Source organism: Leptonychotes weddellii, chromosome 11 (assembly GCF_054177405.1).
Source record: "Leptonychotes weddellii isolate Sample4059 chromosome 11, ASM5417740v2, whole genome shotgun sequence".
NCBI classification, from domain to species: Eukaryota; Metazoa; Chordata; class Mammalia; order Carnivora; family Phocidae; genus Leptonychotes; species Leptonychotes weddellii.
Window position 1 is genome coordinate 81,116,491 of NC_138379.1, and position 26,376 is coordinate 81,142,866.

A 26,376-nucleotide genomic window follows, 5' to 3' on the forward strand; every position below is an offset into this window, starting at 1 on the left:
ATTATCATGATTAATGCAAGGATCAGAACAAGCCAACAGAGGGGTGCAGTTGCTATCACGAGTTCACAGCCGGAAGAGGGGGTGGCTTTAATATTGTAGCTGAGCTGGTCGCAGGATAAGAAAGTGACAGAAAGAACCGTCTGGGACAGGAAGTGGTGTCCTGCTGCTGCCGAGACGGATAGGAAGTGCTGTCGGGGGTGCGCGTCGTGCGCGGGCAGTGACCTCAGAAAGACGCTGAGCCAGGCTGGGGAGTGTAGGAAGTTGGGCCGCGCTTCCTGGACGGCAGGCACAGGACCTGGGCACGCCCTGGAGAGGCCTCAGCTCTGGGCCTGTGTCTCAGCCGTCGGAGACCTCGTTTGTGGGTACGTCCCGGGTACAGCTGCCCAAGGAGCAGCCTGACGGCGTCCGGGGTCTGCACCGACCTGCCGTCGGGGCCGTTCCGTCACACCCTCACTGGGGAAGGTGGAGTCACTGGTCATTTGCCGCTCTCTTCAACCCCCTGCCCTCGGCTCTCTGACTGGTTGAGGCAGCAGAAGCATCTGAGGTGGAGCTGGGCAAAGCTAAGGCAGCCCGTCCTCCAGGCTGAGGCTTGAGGGGGGCGGAGGGAAGGGCAGAATCACACACTTCTCCCCTCCTGGAGAAAACGTGGGCCAAGCTCAGTAGGAACCTCACAGGGGCCGAGGGGCCGACGAGGATGAGGGGTATTGGTAAGGGAGCGTGACCACGCCGCAGTGAGGCGTGTCCTTGGAGGGACGACACAGACGGGCCTCAGCGTGTGGCTCTTCTCTCAGTCTGTAATACAGAGATCTTCACCCTTATCTCTGGCCAGATGCGTGCTCGCACACACAGAGCCCTCCCAGGGTGGGGGTACCTTCCCCAGTGGTGGATCACAGACACCACCACTCCGTCACCCTCCACCACTCGGGCTCTTTGGGGAAACGGCGGACTGGGCAATCACAGGAGGAAGCCAAGAAACCTGGGAGCAGCGATCGCCCGTGATCCTACCCCTGGCATGAGTGGACCAGTCAGAGGCCCTTCTAGGCTTATGGGGCCAAGTGGTGCTACCCAGCCCGAGGCAGCGCTGGGACAGCAAAGTCAGGGCGTCCCTTCTCCCAAAGCTCAGGACGCTGCAGGATGCCCGTGAGTGCAGGGCTGCTCATCAGGGAGTCACACCAGGTCCAGGAGCAGGGAGGAAGGGAAGGGGGCACTTCCCAGGCCCGGGCTACGGAACAAAGAGGAAAGACGCCAGCTGTGGAGGGGGGGCAACTCCTGGGGGCTGATGGCCACAGTAGTGCCCCGCATGGGATCTGTGGTCAGGCCTCGCTGGCCTCGTGGCCGGGGGGTCCAAGCTGCCCAGGGCTCCAACTGGAAGAGGCACACAGCCTATCCTCCTGTGCTCCCCAGAGGTATGGAGCGGGGCACCGTGGCAATCAAAGCCACACACGTGGGTGGTGAGAAGGGCCTTGCGTAAGGACACTCCTGTTGCCAGCCCAGTTAGGCAGAAGCCAGGGAAGCGTGACACTCACTGAATCATTGACGGGCCCAGGAGCTGTTCCGCCAGCCGTCCCGAGGGAAGGAGGGACGATCTCACAGCCCCTCTGGAGGGCTCAGCCAGGAAGCCTGAGCCTCTTCAGAGCTGTGTGTTCCCGTGCTCATGGACAATTTCCGAGCAGCCACCAACGCCACCAGCCCTCATCCTGCCACAGCTAGTGTCTGTCGCGTTCTCTGGGGGCCCAGTCCGAGGGACACAGCCATGCCCTGGGCTCCAAGCCCCACTAGTCAGGAGGGAATGCATGAGTGAGACGGATAAGTGGAAATTTAATTTTTCATCCTGGCCATCCGTTCGGGTAATAGCTTTGCCCTGGGCGCATCTGGAGAGGAAAATGAAGAGCAGCTGGGGCAGGAGGGGGAGGAGGCGGGCAGCAGGGTGTGTGCCGAAGGCACGTGCGTGTGCGGGGCACTGGACCCGCACACACACACTGTAGCTGGGGCTTCTCAGGGCCCCGGATGGTGCGGAAGGTGGCATTTGAGTTGTTCCTACAAGGATGAGTGAGTGGGCAGTGATGGAGGGTGGGGGTTTGCTGGCAGGGGAAGCTTGTGGGAGGAAAATGGTGGGAGCCAAGTGGGCAGGACCGGAAGGAGTGGGGCTTTCTCTGTGTTGTCAAAGGGGAGTCTCTGGAGGGTTCTCAGCAGAGAAGCAGCGTGGTGAGGCAGGTGGCTTAGACCAAGCATTTGAGAGGCTGTGTGGATGGCAGCAGGGGACCAGTTAGGGGCTGTACAGTGAGGGTGTCCCTAGTGGGAAGCAGCAGGCCTGGGCCGCTGCCACGGGGATAGGGAGACAGACTCACCAGAATCTGTGCGTACATGTCCACGGGGCCTGGGGCCCTCTCAGGGGCCCATGAGGAGCAATTTCATGGGGTTAGCCCAGGAGTCCCCAACAAACCAGTGAGCTCCCCTCCCTTCTCCCTCTGCGGGTAAGGCAGAGAGTAGGGAGAGGTGCTCAGGGTGTGGCCTTGACCAGACTCAAGAGGCCAAATGGGGCAGCAGCTGCCCCTGGGACCAGGGTTGTGAGGAGGAGCCGAGAGGGAGGGGTGTCTGCCCCAGTCCCCGCTTCCGGTGAAGTCCCGGGCGCATCACTGGGCATGACCACTGGAGGGTGCAGGTCACAGGTCTCCCTCCTAGACTGGGAGTTCTTGTCACCAAGTGTTGGTGGGGCTTCGGGGTCCATCTGGAATGGAGGGGGTGTGTGAGCCTGCCAGGGAGCGTGCCTGTGAGCGTGTGAACGTGCGCTTTTGCAAGCCGGCGGGCGCCTGTCCGCCTGCTGCGCGTGCACGCGGCTGGGTGGCAGTCGGGCCTCTCTGCGGGCTGGCGACTAGCAGTGCGCTGGGCTGTCGGTGCGCAGGCAGCTGCATCCGGGCCCCTGGGAGGACCGGCTGCTGCTCCAGCCTGACGGGGCCCTGCCCAGTGGCCTGCTGGCAGCCGCTCCAGGAGCAGCCTGCGGCCACCGCCCTGCACCCCAGCAGGTGTAGCGCTCCCAGCTTGCCGGCCCCCTCGGGCCCAGAGCACTCCTGCCTGCCTGCCGAAGCTCCGGCCTCGGGTCCGAAGCAAGCCCCTACCTTCTCTTCCACCCCAGACCTCCTCCGCGGCCTGGCTCCAGACGAAAACCCTGGCCTCCCCTCCGCCTCAGCCCCGTCCCCAGCCCCCCTACGGGCCCACCCACCTCAGTCAGGAAAGCACAGCCGCGAAGGGATGCTGAGCTCCTGCCGCCGCCCCCAGGGGCCCGGCCAGGCCGCCAGCCCAGAGGGGAGGCTGCAGTCAGAGGGGGCATTACGGTGTGAGGGAGGCCGGGAGGGACCCCACGCCCCAGCTGCTCTCTCCCCGGTCCGCCGGGGCCCCTGAGGCCCTGCTGCTGGTGCTGAGCGTGACCGTTGGAAGGACAGAGGGGACCAGTGCTCCACTCCACACAAGCAGCCGCCTCTGCTCGCCGGTGAGCTAGGCCCTCCTGTCTGCTCCCTCTGCACCCTCACCCGGCGTCCACACTCTGAAGTCCGCCATCCTCTACCTCTAGGCAGACCTGGACACAGAGCAGCTAAAATAACCAGGGTTCCCCTCACCCGGCGTCCGCACTCTGAAGTCCGCCATCCTCTACCTCTAGGCAGACCTGGACACAGAGCAGCTAAAATAACCAAGGTCCCCAGGGAAGAGTAAACCTCCTTCGGGCTTGGGGGGAAGAAAGTGAAACACAAGGACCTAGAGGGGAAAGACACTCGCCTTGACAGGAGTCATTCAACAAATATTCCTGAACTCTGGCCACCTGCCAGGCAGGCGAGGTGCTTGGGAATGCATCAATGAGCCAAAGCCCCTGTCCCTCTGGAGTGAGGGTTTTAGTACAGAAGGACACACAGCAGACGACAGAGGAAATACATCAGAAGAATCACGTGGTCATTTGAAAGTGACATGGAGCAAAGAAGAGCAGGATCAAGGGGTCACAAGGGCTGGGGCGGGGTTCGTGAGCCGCGCTTTGAAATAGGGCAGTCGGGGAAGGAAGGCCTTGGCGAGAAGGGGATCTCGGTGAGAAGCTTGAGCCAGGCCTTGACAGAGGTGAGGGGGTGGCCATGGGACACCTAGGGGAAGAGTCTGCCGGGGTGCAGGGCAGCCTGAGGAAGCCTGGAGAAGAATGAACCAGGAGGAAAGCAAGGGATGGTATCAGAGGTGGGGAGCAGAGGCACAGGTCACGTAGGCGATTTTAAACTCTAGATTTAACAGGCTCTCTGTGGCTGTTGTGTTCAAAATCATCTCTAGAAGGAAAATGTAGAATCAGGGAAGCCAGTTAGACAGCTGTTGCAATAATGCAGGTGACGGGCGCCTGGGCGGCTCAGTCGTTAAGCGTCTGCCTTCTGCTCAGGTCATGATCCCAGGGTCCTGGGATCGAGCCCCGCATCGGGCTCCCTGCTCAGCGGGGAGTCTGCTTCTCCCTCTGCCCCTCCTCCCACACGTTCTCTCAATCTTTCTCTCTTTCTCTCTCTCTCTCAAATAAACAAAATCTTTAAAAAAATTAATGCAGGTGACAGGTGATGGTGGCTTGGATTAGGGACAGAGCAACGGTAGAAAGTGGTCAGGTTCTAGATTTACTCTGAATTCGATTTACAGACTAATTTGGGACCTAAGTCGCTCTCATGAAACAGGTAATACAGCAAACTCTACCATACTGTGATTAGTGGGGCCCAAAAAATTCGGTCTAGTCCAGTAAAATGTTGGAGAGCTTTATTTTTTCATTGGGTCTCTGCTGTCACAGAAAGCATAAAAATAAATATAACGGAACTTAGACTGCACACAACTGTAACACACCTGAATAGAAACAGTCCCAGATTATCATGAGGCTGCCACTTCCCCTCTCCTCGTTCCTACAAAAAAAAAAAAAAAGAATTGTAGCCATTTGAAAACTTGAAAGAACAGAAATGGGCACAAGGGAATGAGGAAGGGCATTCCTGGAAGGGCCAACAGCACCAGCAAAGGCTTGCAGTAAAGAATCAACGTGGACAGCGAGGATGGCGAGCTAGCCAAAGCCAAGATCAAGTGGCATGATGGGAGTTCTGGAGCCCAGACTGGCACGGTCCAGCGGGCACTGGGGACATCGCTGCTACTCTTCGAGAAAGGGAATGGTAGTGTCTACACAGTGGAAATTAACCTGGTGACTCTGGACAGAGTGACTAAAAGGGGACAGAGACCAAATGGAGGTAGGAGATTCAGGACTCTACTACCGTAAAACCTGGCATGAAGTGATAAAATATTGAATAGGAAGAGTCAACAAGATTTGATGGAAAGATTTGAAAGGAAAGGTAGGTCCCTCCATGTGGATGCCTTTCTTACTCTCTTGGCCTCTCCAAGTCCTCGCCATTCTTCAAGAATTCTTTTCCAAGAAGCCTTTGCTAACTCCAGGCCACAGTGTTCTCCCTCCCCTGCACTCCTGAGGCACTCCTCTGCCAGTGCCCTTGATTGTCTGCATGCGGCTTTGTCCCTAAGGGTGTCATTTGGTTCCCTAGATAGGCTGTGAGTTTCTTGTATCCTGTGACTAGCAAAATAGATGCTCCATAAATGTTTGTTAATTGGGTAGGTGGCTGGATGGGTAAATGGGTGGATAGGTGGATGGATGGATAGATAGGTGGAGGGATGGGTGGGTGGATGGGTAGGTGGGTGAGTGGGTGGATGGTGGATAGGTAGATGGATGGTGGATGGATGGATTGGTGGATGGATAGATCGGTAGATGGGTGGGTGGATGGGTGAAGTGAGAGGCAGGTTAGAGAAGAGAGAGCACTCAGATCTAGAGTGAGAACTGAGGAGGTAGCAGGCAGGGTGAAAGTACAGAGGAGGCTAGGTTCCTGATAGCTGCCTTTGGGGCACGCCTTGTGGAGGCAGCTCCCACTTCGTGGCGAGCAGGTGTGCGGCCCTTTTAAAGGCAATGAACAGATGGGACCTGGTGAAGCAGGAGAAGCTTGAGGTTCCAGGGAAACTGTTCTGGAAGCAGGCGGTGAGGACAAATACTCAGTAAATATTTATTGGGCAGTCACTCGGTGACCTGCCCTGAGGGCACAGTGGTGACAAGTGGCTGTGCTCCTCCCTGCCAACTCCTTCCTGCATGTGGAGAGGCCAGGAACAGGAGCATCTGGGTGGTCCCTGCTCAGCCATGTGACTGCGGGCACATCGCCTCCCCTTCTCTGGGCCTCTGTGTTTTCATTAGCCCGTCCAGCCTGGACTCCCAGGAGTCCTTTCCTCTTCTCGAGCCTCTGCCCTGCTCCTGCCTGCTGCGGGCAGCACCCCACCCACTCCCACACAGGGGCTGGCTTCCACTTGGGAGGAGGGAACGGGCTCACAGGAGGAGCAGAACTCCCTTGGAGCGGGTGATGCTCATTCAAGGGATCAAGCTGGCAGGAACCGATTCCCAGAGACCAGAAAGATAAATGCCCAAACCCCACACCTTCACCTGGGCCTGAGGGAAGAGCACCTAGAACAGCCGGGCAGCCCTCGCAGGCTCGCCCTGAACCTGCCCACCAGCACCTCCCGACCGTGGCCAGCCGTGGTCTCCGGTGCCACCCTGTGGTGGTGCTGGGAACCGCCTCCCTCAGCCTCACCTCCCCCCACTCTGGCCTCTGGCAAGGAAGGCCCTGTGAGGAGAGAGTAGGGGCAGCACCGACCAGAGCGCAGGCGCTCCCTCACCCAGCCCGCCCGCCCGCCCGCTTCCCTTCTCTTTCCTCCACCTTTCCTGCCTCCTGGTTTCCACCCTGTCATCGGGGTGCACGTTTGCACGCAAACATTCAGCACATCGGCACAGGCATGTGGGCTGGCCACGACGGCCAGGGTGCGCCCCGGCACGAGCTCCCCTGTGTTCGCATCATTGTGGCCATGTACTCACGTGCGCTCGCGCCTCCCTCCTGCACAGCCGTGCCGAGCATCTTCCGCTCCTAGCCCAGGCTGCCAGTGCCCTGGGCACCCACCTTGCCCTCCGGGGCCAGACCGCAGCCAAGAACCACAGCCCTGGTTTCTGGCACTCCCGGGGCATCATTGGGACCAGCCTGGGAGCCCGTCCTCTTCCCTGTGCCCGGGGGAGCAGGTGAGATCAGACGTGGGGCACCCAGTGACCCGCAGGTGTCCGGCACAGGGTTACCACAGGCTCTCCCTGCAAAAGAACCGATCGATGTTGCCTCATTGGCTGGTGGCCTCAGGCAGGTTGTGCGACCTCTCTAAGCCTCGCGCCGTCTGCGTTGAATGGAAAGTAATAGCGCACTGAAATCATGGGGTGCCGGGACGGTGACTGGCAGCTAGGGGACATTGGGTCGGGGGTGGGCTGGCTGGCACCACAGCCAAGGAGAAAGCCAGCATGGAGGCTCTGGGGCTCCAGCACTCTCTGCCTCTCCTCTCGCTCCACCCACAACACCGTGGTACATTGGGCTCCTGGAGGGGTGGGGGCCCCCGGAGGGTGGGGCGCCGATGAGCCTGCGGAACCGGAGCTGCCCTTGGGCCTTGGGCCCGCTTCCTGGCCGTTCCATCCCCTGCCTCCCTCCCTCCCTCCGTCCCTGCCACCGCTGCCGAGTCCCCCTCGGGAGCAGACACTGACACTGTCCCCCTCCATGTCTTTTCCTCCCCCAGAATTCCCCTACACCCCGTCTCCTCCCGAACACGGGCGGCGCGCGGGGCCGGTGCCCACGGCCATCATTGGGGGCGTGGCGGGGAGCATCCTGCTGGTGGTGATCGTGGTCGGAGGGATCGTGCTGGCCCTGCGCCGACGCCGACACACCTTCAAGGGCGACTACAGCACCAAGAAGCACGTGTACGGCAACGGCTACAGCAAGGCGGGCATCCCCCAGCACCACCCGCCCATGGCCCAGAACCTGCAGTACCCGGACGACTCGGACGATGAGAAGAAGCCCGGCCCCCTGGGTGGGAGCAGCTACGAGGAAGAGGAGGAGGAGGAGGGCGGCGGAGGGGGCGAGCGCAAGGTGGGCGGCCCCCACCCCAAATACGACGAGGACGCCAAGCGGCCCTACTTCACCGTGGATGAGGCGGAGGCCCGTCAGGACGGCTACGGGGACCGGACTCTGGGCTACCAGTATGACCCCGAGCAGCTGGACTTGGCCGAGAACATGGTTTCTCAGAACGACGGGTCTTTCATTTCCAAGAAGGAGTGGTACGTGTAGCCGCCTCCCTCCAGAGCCTCTGTCTGCGCCCCTTTCTCCCCAGCCCCCACCCGCACGCCCCCTGCCTGTCCCCGTGCCCACTCCTCCAGGAGCTCCACAGAGACTCACCCAGCCGCCCAAAGCCAGCCCCACACTCCTGGGGAGCGGGCAGCCCAGGGCAGCTGCGACCTGGCTTGGTGTTGATCTCCTCCCCGGCCCCGGCCCTCCCCCATGCTGTCGTGTTCACTGTGGCTTTGGTGTCGCTGCACCTTTCCTCCTGTGGCCCTCCGCCTGCCCTCTGTGCGGGGAGCCCTGTTCTCGTCTTGTGGACCTGGGTACCCCTCCAGGGCTTGGGGAGCCAGCCCTCCCCCACCTCCCAACACTGGAATCTGTTTGTGTCCTTTCCACTGCGGGTGGAGGGCTGAGCGGGCTCCCGGGGGAGAAGCCCCACCCCACCCCCAGATGCTGCTCCTCTTTTCCCAGGGAGAGGGAGCCCAGTCCTCCCTGCCACAAGCAGCGGGGAGCTCGGACCCCTGGTCTAGACAGCCATTGCACCCGAGAGGCAGGGAGATGCTTCTCCAAAGCACCCAGGGTAGTCTTGTTACGTGAATCGAGTTGAGGTCCCCACCCAGGGCCTAGGGCAGTGTGTTTTCCCGGTGAGGTTGGTTTTACATTTTTTTTCCTCATTGGCCAATGGAGAGTGAAGTTGGCCCAGCTCTGGTGTCTCTCTCCTCTTGACCCCTATCTGCTCCCCACACAGCGGGGCTCCGGGTGGACTCTGGCCCACGCTTCCCATACGCCTCTACCAACACATGATGCAGACACCTACATGAACACTCATCGCTCATGTCCACCCCTCGTTCCCCTGGGGTCACATGCCCTTGCAGGCTGGACACCGCCGGGGCCCACCCCTCTGTTCCACCTCTTCCCCTCCCAGCTGAGGATGGGGACACCTTCAGAAGTTTCCGGGGACAGCTGAGACCAGGGCCCCCTGGAGCCTCTATCCTAGGAGCTCAGGCTGGCCCTAAAATGCTGCTTTCGGCAGGGGAGTTTCTCAGACTTCTCCCTTATCTGTCAAGTGCTAGCTCGATTCTCCTGGGGAGTCAGGGCTGGGGTCCCTAGGATGTCCAGGTGTCAGAGGTGACCGAGTACCACCATGGAGAGCAATGGGGAAGGGAGTCTACGGTAGAAGTTTTGCAAACAGATGCTGAAGAGTGCAGCTGGTACCCCACCCCCCAAGGCCAATGCAGATGTTCTGGGCTTGCCAGGAAGTACAGGGGCAGTGGGGTAGCCAAGAATCCTGATTCAGAAGCTCTTGCTCACCACTCTCCACTCCTGGCTCAGCTACACCTGGTCTCCATTCTGGGAGGCGGAGGGAGTGGGGGATCCTTGGGAAAGCTTTCCCTTTGAGTTACAGATTCCCTCCTTGAATGGGGCTCTGGATTCCCATCAGTCACCCAGGACGAGGGCTTCCTGTCTGTACAGTGGGGGAAAGCCCCTCCCAGCCCTCTCCGTTCCCCCCAGCTCAAAGTGCCTCAGTTCCTCCATCTGCCCACCCTGGTCCCCCCAGCACTCTAGATAGGAAAGACCCTGGGATGGGAGAGGCAGGCTCATGCCTGCCCATTAGGGTTCCAGTTAACTCAGCCCAGGCTGTCAGGGGCTCTGTGGGATGGCAAGTGTTGGGGGGGGAAGGGAAGCAGACCACTCTGTGCCCCACGGGCACCGACCGACCCGCCATAGGCTTCCCAAGGGAGCCCCAGCCCCCAGCCACCCCCCCTCCCCTCCCTGGTGCTGCTATTGAACCCCCAGCCAGCACTGTCTCTGCCCTGGCGACCCTGGGCCCACCAGCTGGGCCATCCTCACCCAGCCCCCACTGCCCTCGCCCCAGCCCTGGCTGCCCAGTAGCCACGTAGCAGAAGTCTGAAGCCATGCCAGCCCTGGGGCAGCTCTCCTCTCTTGGTATTGTGGATGCTGGATGGGGTGGAGTTGGGGAAGAACATTCTGGGGTCTTTCTAGCCACAGGGCAGAGGGGGGCAGAGGAGCTGGGCTGCTTCTCCTAGCAGTATTAGTGTCCCCCCAGGGCAGAGGACCTTTTCCATGTTACATCACTGCCCCATCCCACCTCACAGCACTCTGGCCCTTCTGTTTGGTCTCCTGGCCCCCAGGCAGGAGGAAATCCCAGGGGCCTACCTGATAGAGGCATTCTCTGTCTTCTTGAAACCATGAAACTGAAAGAACTCTTCCTCCCGTGTCCCCCTTATCCTACACTGCCAACCCCTATTCCTCATTATATGATGTACTTAGGAGGGCCCCTGGGCCCAGCCAAAGCACTGAGTCCCCCTTAAGACACCTCCATACCCTTCTCCCAAGCAAAGCACAAACTGGGACCCATGCCACATGCATGGGCCATGTGGGAGGCTCCTGCCTGTCCGAGAACCCTGCAGCACACCCAGCGGGGCAGTTGCTAGTCGGGGGCCGAAGGTAGGCATGAGGCAGGCAGGGGTCCGCACTCAGGCCTGGGAAGGTGGGGTTTTCCATGCCCCAAGTCTGCGGGAAGGTGGGCCCTGCTGCTGGGCCCCCCCGTAGCCCACTGGCAAAGGGGAGGTCTGGCCCAACAGAGTAGATGAGGACGTTCCGCTTCTCCTTCATGCCCCCAGCCTGAGCTGAGCTTCTGCCTTTGCTGGAAATGAAATAAACTTGGTATTCCTTGTGCCAAGGCATCCCCCAGTTGTCACCCTGCCTCTTGTTACCCTCCCTGTTCTTGCCCCCCTCCCCTGACCCCCCCCCATTTCTTTAAGATTTTGATATTGTTCTCACGTGTAAACAAACCGTCTGAGTCCCCTTCCATCAGAAGGAGCTGAAAAGCAGCAGCGTGGGATCGGTGACCACGAGCAGGGACACGCAGCCACGGCAGGCCCAGTCCACGCGCTCGCAGGGCACACGCCCCTCCAACAGACCCAAGCACAGATGCCCCGGCGCACGCGCAGGTGTGCACACGCAGCCTCGGCAGGGGGCTGGGCTGGTCCTGCTGAAAGCCCTGCGGGGAGAGGTGAATTCCCAGTGCTCAGGCCAGTAGAGAGACTCACGGGGGGCCTCGTTTCCCCGGGCGTGTGCCCCCTCTGCCAGCCCCCTCCCACGTGCCCAAGCCACTGGTGCAATAATTTTTTCTGCCATCCTCCAAGCAGAGGAATCGGGAACCGTGTTAGGTGGATGAAGCCCGGGAGGAGGAGGGTGCGCGCAGGCCTCCGGGGCCCCAGACGGACCTCTCCACCAGGAGCCCGCGCCCACCAAGGAGCAGGCGGGACCCTCCCAGGCCTCCACGCCCACAGAGAGCCCTGCTCTGGCCTCAGGTGCCCGGGGGAGCAGGCCCTGAGAGGGCCCCTGGGGCCTCTCGCTGCTACTGTCCCACTGGAAGGCCAGAGGCACCCCTGCTCCAGGTGCTGCTGCTCTTCTGACTCCTGCTGTGAGGAACAGGATTCTGGGCTGGAAAACAGTGGTTTCCTCTCTTTGTATAAAACGGTAACAAAATCCAGGAGAAGCTGCCGCCCCTCACCTCTGAGTGCGCCACGCTACCTTGCCTTCGGTTTCTTCGTCACGGTTTCGTCTTTGGTCCCGGGGACGGCCCAGCAGGTTCTCCTGGTTCTGACCCGGGGGGTGTTTGCATCACCCCCTTTTACTTGTATAAAAAAAAATGATGGGTTGAAAAATGTACTGAGGAAAAAAAATGTACTTTTTTATAAATAAAGTGTTTAAAACAACCCTGGCTGCCTGTGCGGCTCACTCCTCGCCTCCCGGCGGTGGCCACGCCGTGGGCATGGGTACAGGGTCAGGCTGGAGACCGGCCGGCACAGTGGGGAAGGGCAAGGAGCCTCCAGCCGGCGCCCCCCCCCCACCCGGGGTGGCTCCGGGACAGCGAGGACGGAGAGCCCTGCAGGAGCCCGGCCCCGGGGCGAGGGGCCTGCCTGAGACCTCACCCCAGCTCACAAGCTGCCCCGAAGCCTCGCCCACGCACAGGAACACGGTGGGCAGCAGCGGCGGGCACGGGCGGGGAGGCCTTGGGGACGCTGGCTGGGGCAGCCCCCTGCCCCCGCCAGCTGGCCCGAGCCCCTGCCTTCCTGCCCCGCAGCTGCGGAGCACAGCTCAGGCTGCTTCCATTTCCCCCTTCTCACCCACTCCCTGCTGTCCCGCTCCTTCCTGCCGAGTCCCCTCCTGCGGTTGTTTGGAGGGGAAAACGAGCAGTGTCACACCTGTTGTGTCAGACACACTGGGGACAGGGGCGAGATGGGGAGCTTGATCCTTTCATCTTCTGTTTCAAGCAGACGGCCAGGACCTGTCCCCTACCAGCTCTCTCCCAGTGATCTCTCGGGGGGGGGGGGGGGGGGCGGTGGCGCAGGGGGCTGGTTGCAGGGAAGGGCTCCTCCTTCCTTGGTCACCTCCCCCCACCCCCAAACTCCAGCACCATCTGCTTCCCATCTCCTGAGCTGGAATGCAGGACAAATCGGTCGTGGGTGGGAGTGGCAGGGGCTTCCCCCACACACACCCTATTACCACCAGTAGCATCTCCTTTCACTGAAACCTACACCATATGCCCCTGAGGAAAGGGGGGAGGGATGCTGGAGGCCAAGGTGGCCACTTAGCAGAAAGCCCTCCTGCTCATCTGGGGTGAAGCCCATCCTCCCCACCTAGGATCCAGTGGGGTGGGGAGGCCGGGGCCGGCGGAATCGGGGAATCAGGCGTGGAGAAGAAGCCAGCAGCTGTTGGTAGCTGGCTGGGCCCCTCGCTGGGAGGCCAGACCAGCACCCTAGACTGTTTAGATGCTGATTCTCGAATGAGATGCAAATTGGTTGTTTAAGTGGTCACTTCCTCAGTTTTCCGAGCTGTCCGTTTAAGTTAAATTTTAATTTGCGCAGGCAATAAATGCTTAATTACTTTATTAATATATTGGAAGAGAGCAGTGGACAGAACATCCTAATTGGCATTTAACTAGAGCGTTCCGGCAAATTAGCCAAGACTTTCCCCAGCAGCGGAAGGAGGGCCAGCCAATTAGTCCCAGGCACAGACTCTCCGGGCCAGAGAAGCCAGATCTAGCCCCTTCCCCCAGGGTCCCAGGAGTCCAGGGCACAGCCCGCTCTCTAGTTGCTAGTTGAGCTAGACTCCGGAAGAACTTTGCTCGTTAGGCTCCTTCTGCCCAAACCTCAACCCTCAGCCCTGTCCCCACATCCCCACCCTCAGCACGGCAGAGGACCAAACGCTGGGTGGCCTGGGGATAGGACCCACCTCTGCGGCTAAGGTCCCCCTGGGGTGTGCCCACCACTGCCCTCCCTCAGCTGTGGGCCCGGGACTAAGATAGCTGGGCAACCAGAGCTCCTTTGTGGATACCATGGATGCCTCTCTCCCTTCCTCCTGACCTTGACCACTCTGATTGCAGATGGTAAAGAGAATAAACTTGATGAACTGAGGGATTCATATTTTTTTTACTCACACATTCATTCATTCATTCATTTGGCCACCCTGGGCCAGGCCACTCCTGAGCTCCTGTGATGGTTCCGCCCGGAGTCCTTGCGTTCAAAGAATTCCGAGGCTCCAGGGGTCCCAAATTCCAAAACAGCCAGGGCCTGCTAGCCACAGGTTGAAGCAGAGCTGTGTGTAAAGCCCTATGGGAGCACAGAACAGGAATGGCTAATTTTGCTTGGGAAGGTCTGAAAGGCTTGTGACATTTCCCCTGGGCCTGAAAGATGTGTAGGAGTTCTCCAGACCAGGAGTGTTTAATAAGAGTATCCCAGGCTAACTTGAGAATTTAGCGTCTTATATTAGTTGTTCTAAAAGAGATCATTCTAGTCCAACATGCTCATTCAGCCCAATGAGAACTGAAGCCAGGAGAGGAAGCTAAGGCTTGGCGACCAGACCATCAGAACGCACGTGCTGAACATGCTCAGGGGGCCAGAGCCAGGTCTTGAGCAGGAGGAGTGGGGGAAACCAGAGAAGGGGGCGGCACCAGCCTAACTCTGGAGAATGCCAGACCCGACACCAGTTTCGATTCACCCATGGGGCAGTGTGAACCCCCGTGGGTTATAAACTGGGTTTGTGGGAACCACTTTTGGTGTTAAGCAGAAAAGATGGTAGGATTCTGACACCACTTCCAATGTGCATTTTCTGCCACGCCCACCAAGCAATAAACTCAATCCGAACACTGTCGACCTGGAGGGAGCATCAGATCCCACGGGCTAGGGGCTCAGTCCCAAAAGACTGTCCCCCACCCCAAACGCCAGGGTCACGTCCAGCTTGTCACCTGGGCTTCCGACCCATGAACTAGAAATCAGAGGTTCCTTGGGTTCAATTAATTTGCTAGAGTGGCTCACAGAACTTAGGAAACCAGTTAACTCAGTAGATCACCTGTGTCCTGAGGCCACTAGAACTCCTAGAAGAGCCACATAGGGCTCAGGACACAGGCTTGATTGACTAAATTATTGGCCACTGATAACTGAACTCAATCTTCAGCCCCTTGATTCCCCCTGCAGGTCAGAGGTGGGGCGGAAAGTTCCAACCTGCTAATCACACGGCTGGTTCCCCTGGCAGCCAGCCCCCATTCTTAGGTGTTTTCCAAACTTCATTAACTTAAACCCAGGTGTGGTTGAAAGGATTTCTTACGAGTATCAAGCCACCTTTGTGGCGCTTATCACTTAGGAAATTCCAAGGGTTTTAGGAGCTCTGTGCCAGGAACCAGGACAAAGACCAAACACATGCTTCTTATTATAAATCTCAATTATCATAGGTGGTATCTGCCATGCTTTTGAAGAAGGGGAGGTGGGTGGGTCAGAGGGAAAGGTGCAGGAGGAAAGGCTTCTGTGAAAGCTGGAGGGGAGACCCTGCTCCTGGAGGCTCTTCTGCCCTGCCCCCATGGCCAGACACTTCGGGGGAAGCAATCCTTGGGCTCTACCTTGGTACTGACTTCAGTGGCCCCCAAGCCCTATCTTCTCCCCCCTGGTTTACAGCCTTGATGGCGGAGCCAGGCCAATCCCACTCTAACGGCACACCATCAACGCCCAGATGAGAAGCTGAGGCACTGCCCTCTTCCCTCCCCTCTGCCAACCGCCCCCCCCGCAGCACACACACTCCACTGCCTGGGGCCTCATCTGAGCCGGCCAGCCCCTCGGGCCTGGTGCATCCAGGCTCATTTTGAGCTCCTCTAGGAAGGGCTCAGGAATAGCCTTGTTGGAGAACCAGCTCCAGGGCATCATCAACACACATCACAGGCTCCATGGAGTCAGAGAACTGAACCCTGGACACACACGCCTCAGTCTTGGGACTTAAAAACATAAAGTATCCAGGCCCCACCCACAGTAACAGAGTCAGAGCCTCTGGGTACATTCTCAACAAGCTGCCCAGGAGAAGCTAACAGTGTGGAGGCAGAGGTCGTCCCAGGTGTCAATGAGGAAGAAGCAGGGCCTGAGATAGGACTGGAGGGGTGGCTAGGTGGGTGATTTGATGGGTTAAGCACATAAGAGCTGGGGTGCCACACCTGCTGTTTATTGGGATTATCATCAATCACCTTTATCGTTGCCATCACCCTCAGCTCCGACACCTGGGCCCTGGCGGCTAGTGACGGCAGGGGGAGGCCCATAGGGAGCCGGGATGGAGCCGCACCTGTAGTCTGCATGAGGCAGGCTCTCTGCTTGCAGACTATTCCTGGGCACCTGGTATCTGAGGACACGCCAGAAGGCAAAGCGGGATTCTGAGTTAAAAGCCTGGGCAGGGGGTCCAACGGGCCCTCCTTGAATGGAGACTCTAGCTCCATAGTGTTACCACCTTGGAGGAAGTGGGTGTGTTGTTGTTTTTTTTTATGAAGGCCAGTAACAGTCCTCTTAGATGAAGGGGGACCTGCTGGGAGAGGCAGAGGGGAGGATGGCAGGCCTGTGCCCGGAGAGCCCTCTGTCTGAGGACCAGCCCCAAGGAGCCCTAGAGGTCTTCTCTGAGGAGGGTATTCTATTCCACAGGGAGCAGGCCTTAGGGGATGGCTGACTCAGAGACCACACACTGGGGTCCCCCTCAGCCTGAACTCATACCCCCTCTCCCCTCACTTAGTGGCCAGCGCCTTTCCCTTGTGCAATGTTCCCAGGACCCTCAGCCCCGAGAGAGCCTCCATGGCCAAAAAGAGTCAGCAAGGACTAGAACCACACAAGCTGCCTTCCCCACTATGCTGTAAGCCCCTTGAAGGCCAGGAGCAGGTCTACTTCATCCCCAGCACCTAGCCCAGGGCAGGCACACACTGGGAACCCAATAATGGTTGAACCAAATTGAACTTAATCAAAGTGAGAGTCAAGAGACCTTGCAGGTGGAATGGCCCAACCTCCCTCAAGACAGGGCTTTCCCTCAAGCATCCCAGGTACCTCTGATGATGGGCAGCTCACTACCTCTCGAGTTAAGCCCTACCATCATAGGGCAACTCCTCTATTCAGATAAAATTTCCCTCCACTAAGTTTCACCCACTGGTCTAGGTAATTCCTTGACCTTCCTAGGACAGTCCTTCAAATATTTGGAGATGGTTAGTCCTGGCCAAACCTCATGAATATATCTATTCCTCTATTCTAATTACCAGGCCACTTAGCAGCACTTCCTTTAGGAGCCTGAACTTGAGAGTCAGGCAAACCTGGGTTCAAGGCTTGGCTCAGTGGACCAGTAGTTATGGAAAAGCATTATCACAATGCCCAGCACAGAGCAAGCTCTCAAAGCCACATCAAAAATCCCAGTTACCTATAGACTTTGGCTTTTTTCTCTTTTTTTAAGTTTTCCTTTTAATTCCAGTTACTTAACAGAGTGTGATATTAGTTTCAGGTGTACAATATAGTGATTCAACACTTCCATACATCACCCGGTGCTCATCATGACAAGTGCACTCCTTCATCCCCAACCCCTATTTCACCCTTCCCCCAACCCCCCTCTACCTATGGACTTCGGGTGGTCATAATGTATCAACAGAAGTTTGTTGATTGTAACAAAATGGACTGTAACAAATGTACCACTCTGGTGCAGGATTTTGGTAGAAGGGTAGGCTGTGCATAATGGGGTCACGGGGTATATGGGAAATATCTATACCTTCCACTCAATTTTGCTGTGAACCTGAAACTGCTCTTAAAAACTGTCTTTAAAAAAAAAAAGTCCCTGATGCTCCAGCTGTTTGGAAGAACAACAACACATTGCCAGCTCCCTCTCATTCTGAGGACCAGGGATAAAATACTGTTCCCTGGAACTGATCTGACCAGCAGAGGATGGGTGGATGGGTGGATGAGTGGATGGAAGTATAGGTGGATAGGTGATGGGTGTGTGGATGGATGGGTGGGTGGATGGGTGGATGGATAGATGAGAATGGATGAGTTGGATGGGTAGATGAGTGCATGGAAGGATGGATGGATGGATGGATGAGAATGGATGAGTGGATGGGTAAATGAGTGGATGGATGGATGAGGATGGATGAGTTGGATGGGTAGATGAGTGCATGGAAGGATGGATGGATGGATGGATGGATGAGAATGGATGAGTGGATGGGTAAATGAGTGGATGGATGGATGAGGATGGATGAGTGGATGGGTAAATGAGTGGATGGATGGATGAGGATGGATGAGTTGGATGGGTAGATGAGTGCATGGAAGGATGGATGGATGGATGGATGGATGAGAATGGATGAGTGGATGGGTAAATGAGTGGATGGATGGATGAGGATGGATGAGTTGGATGGGTAGATGAGTGCATGGAAGGATGGATGGATGGATGGATGGATGGATGGATGGATGGATGAGTGGATGGGTGGATGAGTGGATGGGTGGGTGGATGGATGGGTGGATGGATGAGTAAACCTTTAAATCTTTTTCATGTGTGCTACTTCTAAGCAGGTCTCTCTCACCCAGTACTTGGGCTATTTTTTCCCCTAAATGTGGTGATTTTCACGTTTCTCCGCTATCCATTTATCTTAATGATCGGGGACAGTATTTCAGTCTGTTGCAGTCCTTTTAGATGATTCTATCACTAGTTCAGTTCACAGCAGACATTTGTTGAAACCCTGGTGAAAGGAAAGAGGCAGGCTTTAGGGTCCAACTGACCTTGATTCCATCCCTAGTTGTACCATTTATCAGCTAGCTGTGTGTACCTAAGGCAAGTTGCTTGCCTTCCCTGAGCTTTATAACTCAAGCTATGAGAATAGACTGCTGAGATGGATAAAAACAGTTGTATAGAGAGAAAGTTATTTGTAAAGCAGATAACAGTGGCATCTACCACAGAAGGCTGCTGTAGGGATTAAAGGAGAATCATCCCTTTGTAAAGTACTTAACACAATGCCTGGAACAGAGTGAGTGCTCAGTCGAGTTAAGCTAGGCTGGAATTATCTCCTACTATTATTTTCCCCACTGCCTAACTGCCCTAAGCAGCCAACTGCGGCAGAGAAACAGAACCTGTCACGGAAATGACATCAAGTTTTAGGACACTTGCCAAGTCCCAGGTAGGAGCCCAGCTCTGTGCCCTCCTGGCTACATGGTGACCACCATGATTTGCATCATCCCACAGGACCCAACATCTCCTGGGAGGGACACAGGCGTGGGCGAGCTGGGATGTGTCCCTCCAAGGCATGGCTCTGCTTGAGATCCCTGAAGCCATGTTTACTCCAGGGGAAAGGCTCCCAGTGTGTCCTCCAGAGTGGCATCTGCCGAAATGCCCCAGGAGGCTCCCCAGGTAGGAAGCAAGAGGATGGGACTCGGCTTCCGTCTGTTTTACATACCAGGATTCCGTGTAAGGTTTTAGCATCCTTGTTGCTTTTAACTTTACATATTTTTTTTAATTTTATTTATTTATTTGCTCACGCAGGTGAGAGAGAGAGAGAGAGAACGGGGGTAGGGGGGCAGAGGGAGAGGGAGAGGGAGAAGCAGGCCCCCACCGAGCAGGGAGCCCGATGTGGGGCTCGATCCCAGGACCTTGAGATCATGACCTGAGCCGAAGGCAGATGCTTAACCAATTGAGCCACCCAGGCATCCCACATATTTTTTTTTAATTAAGGAATACCGTACAAACAATAGAGTGCACCAATCTTAAGGGTACAGCTGCACACATATACATCCATGTCACTCCGCCCCACCCAGATCAAGACACAGATGTTCACTCAAGCCCCCTCCCAGACAATACCCCCATTTTGGAACTTCACGGGAATAGAATCATACAAAGTATACATTTCCTTGTGCGTCTGGCTTCTTTCACCCCAGAGGATGCCCGTGAGATGCATCCATGAGGCCTGGTTTTGCTTGCTGTGTAATAGACTCTGCTACAATGTATCACTTCTATTCTGTCATCGGCGTTTCCAGTTGCGGCCAATTATGAATAAAGTTGCCACGACATTCTTGTATGTAACTGTGGGGCAGCCGCACCCGTTTCTGTTCGGCATGTACCGGGGAGTGGGATGAGCATTCGCAGGTACAGCCAAGCCATCTTCCAAAGTGGCTGTGCCCACTTCTGCCCCCACCGGGGGTCCACGAGGGTTCCAGCGACTCCACTTCCTTGCCTGTGCCTGGTGTCCTCTGTGCTTTCAGGGCTGGCCACTCTGGCAAGGGCGTAGTGACATCCCATTGTGATTTCCGTGTGCCTTTCCCTGGTGACTAAGGATGGCAAGCCCGTTTTCCTATGACTAGCTGAGATTCGGGGTTTTAAAAGGACCCTAGACGTTAAAACCCATTGTGGTGCACTCCCAGGAGGAGGGGTTAGTGTCCGACCAGCCATGCCGTGGTCCTCCTCAGATAGGTCCCTGTTCTGGGGGCCGAGGATGCACTGGGGAGGCAGGACGGGGATGGGGAGAGCTAGAGGAGGAGGGAGGATGGTGTGTGCTCTGGAGGAGTCCCAGAGTAGCAGGAAGGGCCAGCAATCAGGCAACTCCAATCCTGACACAATACAGAGAGACGCCCTGTGGTACGATGAGGCGTGGAGCGCCGCAGCGGCCGCGCTGGGGGGAGGCTGGCTGGGAAACCTCCCCCCGAGGCCCAGACTGAGTCGTAAGCAATGCAGGTTTCCTGCGGTTTCACAAGAAGGGCGCAGGAGCCACACCCCTATGCGGTTTCCACTGATGACTGTGATGGGTTGGAGGGAAAGGGCTGGTGGGCAGAGCCGGATGGCAGGCAAGAGGCAGGTAGGCACTGGAAGTGGCCAGACTGGGAATTGGGCTCTATTTCCATCATGGTCACTTCTCAAGCAAGGCTCTTCACCTTTGAGTCCATGCCTATCTGCATGCAGGACAAAGAGCCTGGAAGATAAGGGCTTGATGGCCTCTCCCGGACTGCTCCCAGACACCAAGTGGGGCTGAGCTAGCGGGTCCCCTGGAGCTCCTCGGCAGCCCCGACAGTGATGAGTCACCACAACCCATCCATCACCTCTATCTATTGCAATCGATCCTGACAGCAGGTGTCCAGAGTGATAGTGGTCAAGGCAGCTTTCAGAGGAGTCTGGCTTGCTGTGGGGGAGGGTGGGCAGAGGCCTGCTGGACCTTTTTCACTGGTGAGAAACCCCCACTCTGCCCTCCTCTGCACAGAAGTGAAGCATCTGTCCTGCTAACAGAGAATGTCTTTTCTGACAGCCCACTGAGGGAGTCCCAGGGTGGGGGGAAGGCCAGACCCCCAAGAAAGACTGTGGCTGCTATCTGTCTCCAGGATTTTCCTCCAGAGAAAGGAAAATTGGGGGTTTTGAGCCATGGAATGTGTTGGTCCCTTACATACAGCTCTTTCAGGAGGCCTCCCAGCCCCCTATGAGAACTGGGGCCCCCACCTGGGGGCTACTGGCCTTCCCAAGGGCTCTGGATAGAGACAGCACACAGGCCCACCCCAGTCGGGAAGGCTCACCATCCAACATCTGCCCCTCCTCTTGCATGCTTTCTGCCATCACCTTCCAGCAACTGGGTTCTCCCTCCCCAAGCCTGGTCCCTTGGGTGTCACCCCAGGCCCTTTGCTTTTGGCCCTAAACCGCCACACACTCAGATCCCAAGCAAGACATTCACCAGCCTGTTTTAGAATTATAAATCATTAAGACCAGAGGAACCTCAAAGATCGTGTACCCCAACCCTCAAATGGGGAAACTGAGTCCCAGAAGGCTAATAACAGTAAGAATTTCCTTACATTTATATAATGTTTGGAAATTACAAAATGATCTTTTACTAAGAGCTCAGACTTAACAATATCACTAAGTGGCAGGCACTGTTCAAAGCACTTGATATTAAATCCTCACCTCAGTCGGAAGGTAGGCAGTATTATGATCATCATCCCAAGATACAGAAATGAAGAAATGAAGAGAGCTACCCAAATCACAGAGTTAGCTCATTGGGGGCGGGGGGGCCTCAGAAGTTGTGTCTCTAACCACTGTACCCCCTGCCCACTGCCTGCAACCATAGAGACTCTAAAGAGCAGAGCCATATCCTGAAGGCAGGCCTGGAGGAGAGCTGGTGGGGTGGGGAGGCACACCAGCCTCACTCCTTGGGGGGAGGGGGTGAATCCTGGGCCTGAAACACGGTTCAGTATGCCCACAAAGCAGCAAGAGCCCCAGGCGGGTATACGACTGAGCTTGTAGGAACCACGTTTGGTATCAGATGGAGTCATCGGAGACAGGCGGGGCTCACAGGGGGTGAGGGGGGTAGGTTTTCTGGAAAAGATGGTATCAAAGATGACTTGGTAAAACGGAAGTGATCTGGAAAAGCCTGTCGAAAACCCAGCACCGGGAGGACCTCCGTGTAATTGTTTGCAGCAGGAACCGACTAGACCAAGCCAAGAGCCCTGGGGCTGCAGGAAGGGAAGCTCAGGGCCCCAGGATTCTCACGAGCAGCTGGGGACGGAAGAAGGAGACAGGTCTTCCTGGCCCCATTTAGCTGATGATTAACCAGAGGCTCAGGAAGTTAAATGTCTTGCCCAAAGTCACACAGGTGGTGAGGAGTAGACTCATAACTTGGACCGGGGCCTTCTGACTCCAAGCCAAGTGCTCTTTGCAATGTACCAAACTTCACATTAAAAAGAACCAAAATGCCACAGCGGCTCACAGTTTCGCAATGCTTCATAACTTGCAAAACACACTGAACACACACAGTCCCGTGTGAGGTAGTGCTCCGGGGTCTTGAAGCGGAGCCCAGACACCCGAGAACGCTGATGGGCGGGCCCACTTTGGGAGCACCACAGGCCTGGGTGCAGCCGCCAAATCTGTCTCTTGTTAGCTTGGTGATGTGGGTCCAGGAGGGTAAAATGGAGGCGATAACCCCTACTTCGAGAGCCGCAGGGAGGGGCAGGTAGGGCGCAATCAAGGAGCCTGTGAGCAGAACACATCATCTCCACACCACCCCCACCCCGCCCCACGCGTCCGCCCAAATGCTCAGCCTCGGTCCACATCAGACCCCCTTCAGCACTTCATCCATGCAGGACCTGGAACCCAGGTGTCCCCATTTCTCTTCTTGAGATTGGTTTCCCCTGAGGGGAAAACAGATGAATCAAATCATCTCTCTCCGAGGCTTCCCATGGTGCTGCTCATAGAACTTGCCAGAACTAAACTGCCCCACTCCTCACCTCCCTAGATGTGTCCAGGGCTTGAAGTCTTCCAGAATTCTTGAGTCTTCTGCACCCCCCTCGGGTTTTGAAGCTTATTGCCAACCCGCCCCCACACACCCCATCTGAGAACCAGAGCCCCTCCTGAGTGGAGAGGATTTGCACCTGCCACTTTGGCAAGGCCCCGAGAAAAGCCAGTAAGTTTCATTACAGTTTAACATAAGCATTTTCATATCGAAATCCCCTCTCATTCAATAACTCCAGACTGTGCTGTGATTATATTTTTTGGGAGATTTCCTACAAGGAGAAACCATGATGTGGGGTCCTGGGATGATGGAGGGCCCCTTGCCCAGGATGGACAGACAGCTGGGCCATCAACACTCACCATTCCCAGGGAGACAGACAGCCCCTCAGCTTCTTGCCTTTGTTTTAGGATTTCTACCCCTTCTGGTCCCCTGCCCTCCGAGTCCCTCCTGGAAGCCTCGAGACCCCCCCACCCAGTCTGTCATGCTAATGTGTCCTTTCCGGGAGATGATGCTTCCAGGGTCCCTGCTGAGGGCCCATTACCTCTAGAATCACCTCTGGCCACCTCCTAAGTACCTTGCAAATGTGGGCCAAACTTACTTCCAGCTTGGTGGGGGCAGAACCATGGGTGCCCTGAAGCAGAAGCAGCTCTGCCCCGGGGGCTCAGAATGTGAATCCCAGTGAGGGCGGTCACTACCTCGAGGAGCCTTGGGAAAGGCCACTTTGCTCTGGTGCCTCAGTTTTCTTACCTGTAAAAAGGGCATTGATCCATATGCTGCGTGCTTTCTAGGATTATACCAAAGACAGAACACAAGTGAAAGCCCTTTGTACGCCCTACCCTTCTGTGACTGTAAAGAATCATCACTATGTAATGACCTTTCAAAATCATCGACCACCAAGGAGCCGTCAAGGCCCTGCTGGCATACCTCCCGTGACAGGGACCTCACTCCCTTCCAGGGAAGCCCAAGCTTTCTGCCAGGAGCGCTGACCTTCAGAGATTTCTAGTGAGTCTGTGACTGGATGACAAATTACATTAGGAGAAGAAATAGGTTCTCCATGAACTCGGCTACTCCTGTGTTTTTATATTGCCTGTTCTTATTTTCATTTTGCAAAATGCTCAGCTTGTCCAGCAAAATAAAGTGGAAGAATGACTTGGCCCTATGGGCGGTGACTGATGTGGCAAGCAGACCAGGCTGCCAGGGTCACATCCTTGGGGGGAGAGGGGGCTTTGAGGGGCAGTTTGAGAGCCAGAGCCTGTTGAGAGGGGCACCAGGAGGAGAAGAGACTGTAAGAGCTGGAGGTGCAACCCCTTGCAGGCCATCCTCAAACCATGCAGGGGAAGCCCTGGGCTTTGTGGGGTGGGTGAGGGTCTCCTTGAGCACCACCAAGATGGGGAGGGAGGGATAAGTCCCCCTGAACTGGCAGCAGGGGGGCTCAGAGGACAGGCTGTTCCTGAAACCTGGGGCAGTGTGAATGTTGGAGTGGGGGAGGGGCAGTTAGACCCCTTACACCCCCACCACTTACACCCCAGACCTTGCCCTGTGGGGTAGAGGCAGATAAATGGCTTCCCCATGCCCCCAGCCCTATCCCCCGGCTGGATACCCCTCGCTCATCCCCTCCCTCAGAGAGGACTGGGGGTCAAGTCCCTGCCTGGCAGGATGCCCATTGGAGAGACAGTCCCTCTCCCCCCAGGAATGTGCGTGAAATCCCAGTAACTCTCTCCAGCTGGGCCTGACCTCTGGAGGGGGCTCTGAGACAAACCCACGGCAGGGGTGAGCTTCTGGGAAAGTTAGCCTCTTCTGTGCGTGATCCTTTTTTCTCCTAACGACAACTCAAGGTGTTCAGAGCAGGTGGGAGGGGCTAGGAGGCCTGGTGACACTGGGGAGAGCATTCCAGATGGCCAGAACACCTTGTGCAAAGTAGAGGGTCATAACCTCTCACACTGTGCACGTGCACGCACGCGCACACACACACACACACACACTGGGAGCCCACATAGGCCCAGACAAGTTGGGGGTTTGTGGATCACGACCGGCAAAGGACAAGGGAAAGCTGAGGGCAAGGCTGAGAGGCCAACAGGTAGGATTAGAGCAGGGGCCCCAGCCCCAGCCACCTGGATTTGCCCAGGGAGCAGACATGTCCCTGCCCTACTAGAAACAACCCTTACTAAGCACTGACTAGGCACAGACACCATGCTAAAGGCCTGAACCTCATTTACACCTAATAACAGCCCTATTGTTAGTCCCATTTTACAGATGAGGACACTGAGGCTCAGAGAGTTTGAGTGAGTTGCCCAAGATTATACAGCTGAGTAAATGGCAAGCTCAAGACTGAGCTGACCTGTCTTCCTCGGCAGATGAACCTACAACCAGAGGCAGCAGGGGGCATGAACCGCCCCCCCCCCAGGCAGGGTCCTCAGGGGGGCCACTCAGAGCACCTCACTGAGGACCTGTATGCCTGGTTTCCATCACCAGCGAGCTGTGTGACCCTGAACGTTTTACTGAGCTTCTCTGAGCCTCCACTTATCCATCTGACAACAGAGGCAAAGGGGTGGAAGCATCAAATGAAATAATTTAGGTAACAGTTCATGTACTTTATAAGTGATACCATGACAACGTGGCCCCAGGTGTACCTTGGCCCAGAGTTTAGGGAAAGACGCCAGACCTCCAGGGACCAACATCACCACCATTAATTTACATTTATTGAATAGTGATGACAGAAGGAGTGGTCACTGATGGTCATTCATAATGAATGGTCATTCATTACACGAGCTATGTGCCCATCACCGTGCTAGGCCCCTTCCATAATGTGTATCTACAAATGGAACGGACGTCTGGGGCTCGGGAGAAAAGAGGGATGGCTGCCCATCTGGAGCCTCCCGTCTCCATCTAGGAGGTCTGAACAAGGTGACCGCAAAGTGACCCCCACCTGAGGCCAGAACCTAAGCAAATTCGGTGGCTAAAGAGAAAAGGCTATTTGCATTAATGCTGATGCTGCAGGGCAGACACAGGGCAGAAGCACAACCCAGTCCAGCAGCTTCAGCCCCAGCGCCAGCCCGGGGCCACGTCAGGCTGTAGGCTAGAGGGTCAGGCCTCCTAGTCTCTAGCCGAAGGGAAGGAGAAGGCAGAGGCCTGGCTGAGTCCAAGCCATGCCTGCCAGGTAGCCACGGGCTGGCTGCATCTGTTCCTGGCCTCTGGTGGGTTCCCTCACCACCCAGGCTCAGGGGAAGGTGCCTCCTGCAGGGGCTGAACTGGAGAAGAGAGGGACCCGTCCGCTCCTGGGCAAGGGGAGAGGAGATTTCTACAACCTCCAACGTGAAAGCCAGGCAAGGAGCTCGTGCGGGGCCGGCTGGGAGCTTCGTCTTGATACTGAGGCCACAGGTCTCCTGGGCTACCACTGCTGGTTCCCCAGCACGGGGGGCTGAGCTCCAACGCCCGCCGCCCTGCCCTGCCCCCAGCCACAGCCTCAGTGGTGCCCTGGCCTAGGCGGTCAGAAGCTCCCTATCACCTGCCGATCCAGACCTGCCTTCTCGCAGTTGAGCATCCCTATAATGACAAGATTAAAACGGGGCTCGGGAGCCCTGCCTCCATCTGGTACTTAGAGATGCGAGGCGGGGGGGGGGGGGGGGGGGGGGGGGG

The 26,376-nt window shown here is 56.9% G+C and overlaps 1 protein-coding gene and 1 long non-coding RNA gene across 7 annotated transcripts in view; one reads left to right on the forward strand and one right to left on the reverse strand.

The window, feature by feature from the left end:
- NECTIN1 (nectin cell adhesion molecule 1) overlaps positions 1-11,929 on the forward strand; it is a 63,595-nt gene extending 51,666 nt beyond the window's left edge. Inside the window, exon 6 of the mRNA XM_081799301.1 lies at positions 7,645-11,929. Within this exon, the coding sequence (XP_081655427.1) occupies positions 7,645-8,192 (548 nt within the window). The 3' untranslated portion in view covers positions 8,193-11,929. The remainder of the gene's footprint in view (positions 1-7,644) is intronic.
- LOC115943077 (uncharacterized) overlaps positions 1-26,376 on the reverse strand; it is a 256,070-nt gene that overhangs the window by 13,357 nt on the left and 216,337 nt on the right. For 4 of the 6 annotated variants that reach the window (XR_014138901.1, XR_014138900.1, XR_014138902.1 and 1 more), the window contains exons 5-6: positions 6,911-7,174; positions 4,849-4,904 (exon numbers count right to left, since the gene is read on the reverse strand). The exons of 1 other annotated variant lie outside the window; for it this stretch is intronic. This is a non-coding gene — a long non-coding RNA (uncharacterized LOC115943077). The remainder of the gene's footprint in view (positions 1-4,848; positions 4,905-6,910; positions 7,175-26,376) is intronic. One more of the 6 variants, XR_014138903.1, reaches the window with a different exon arrangement.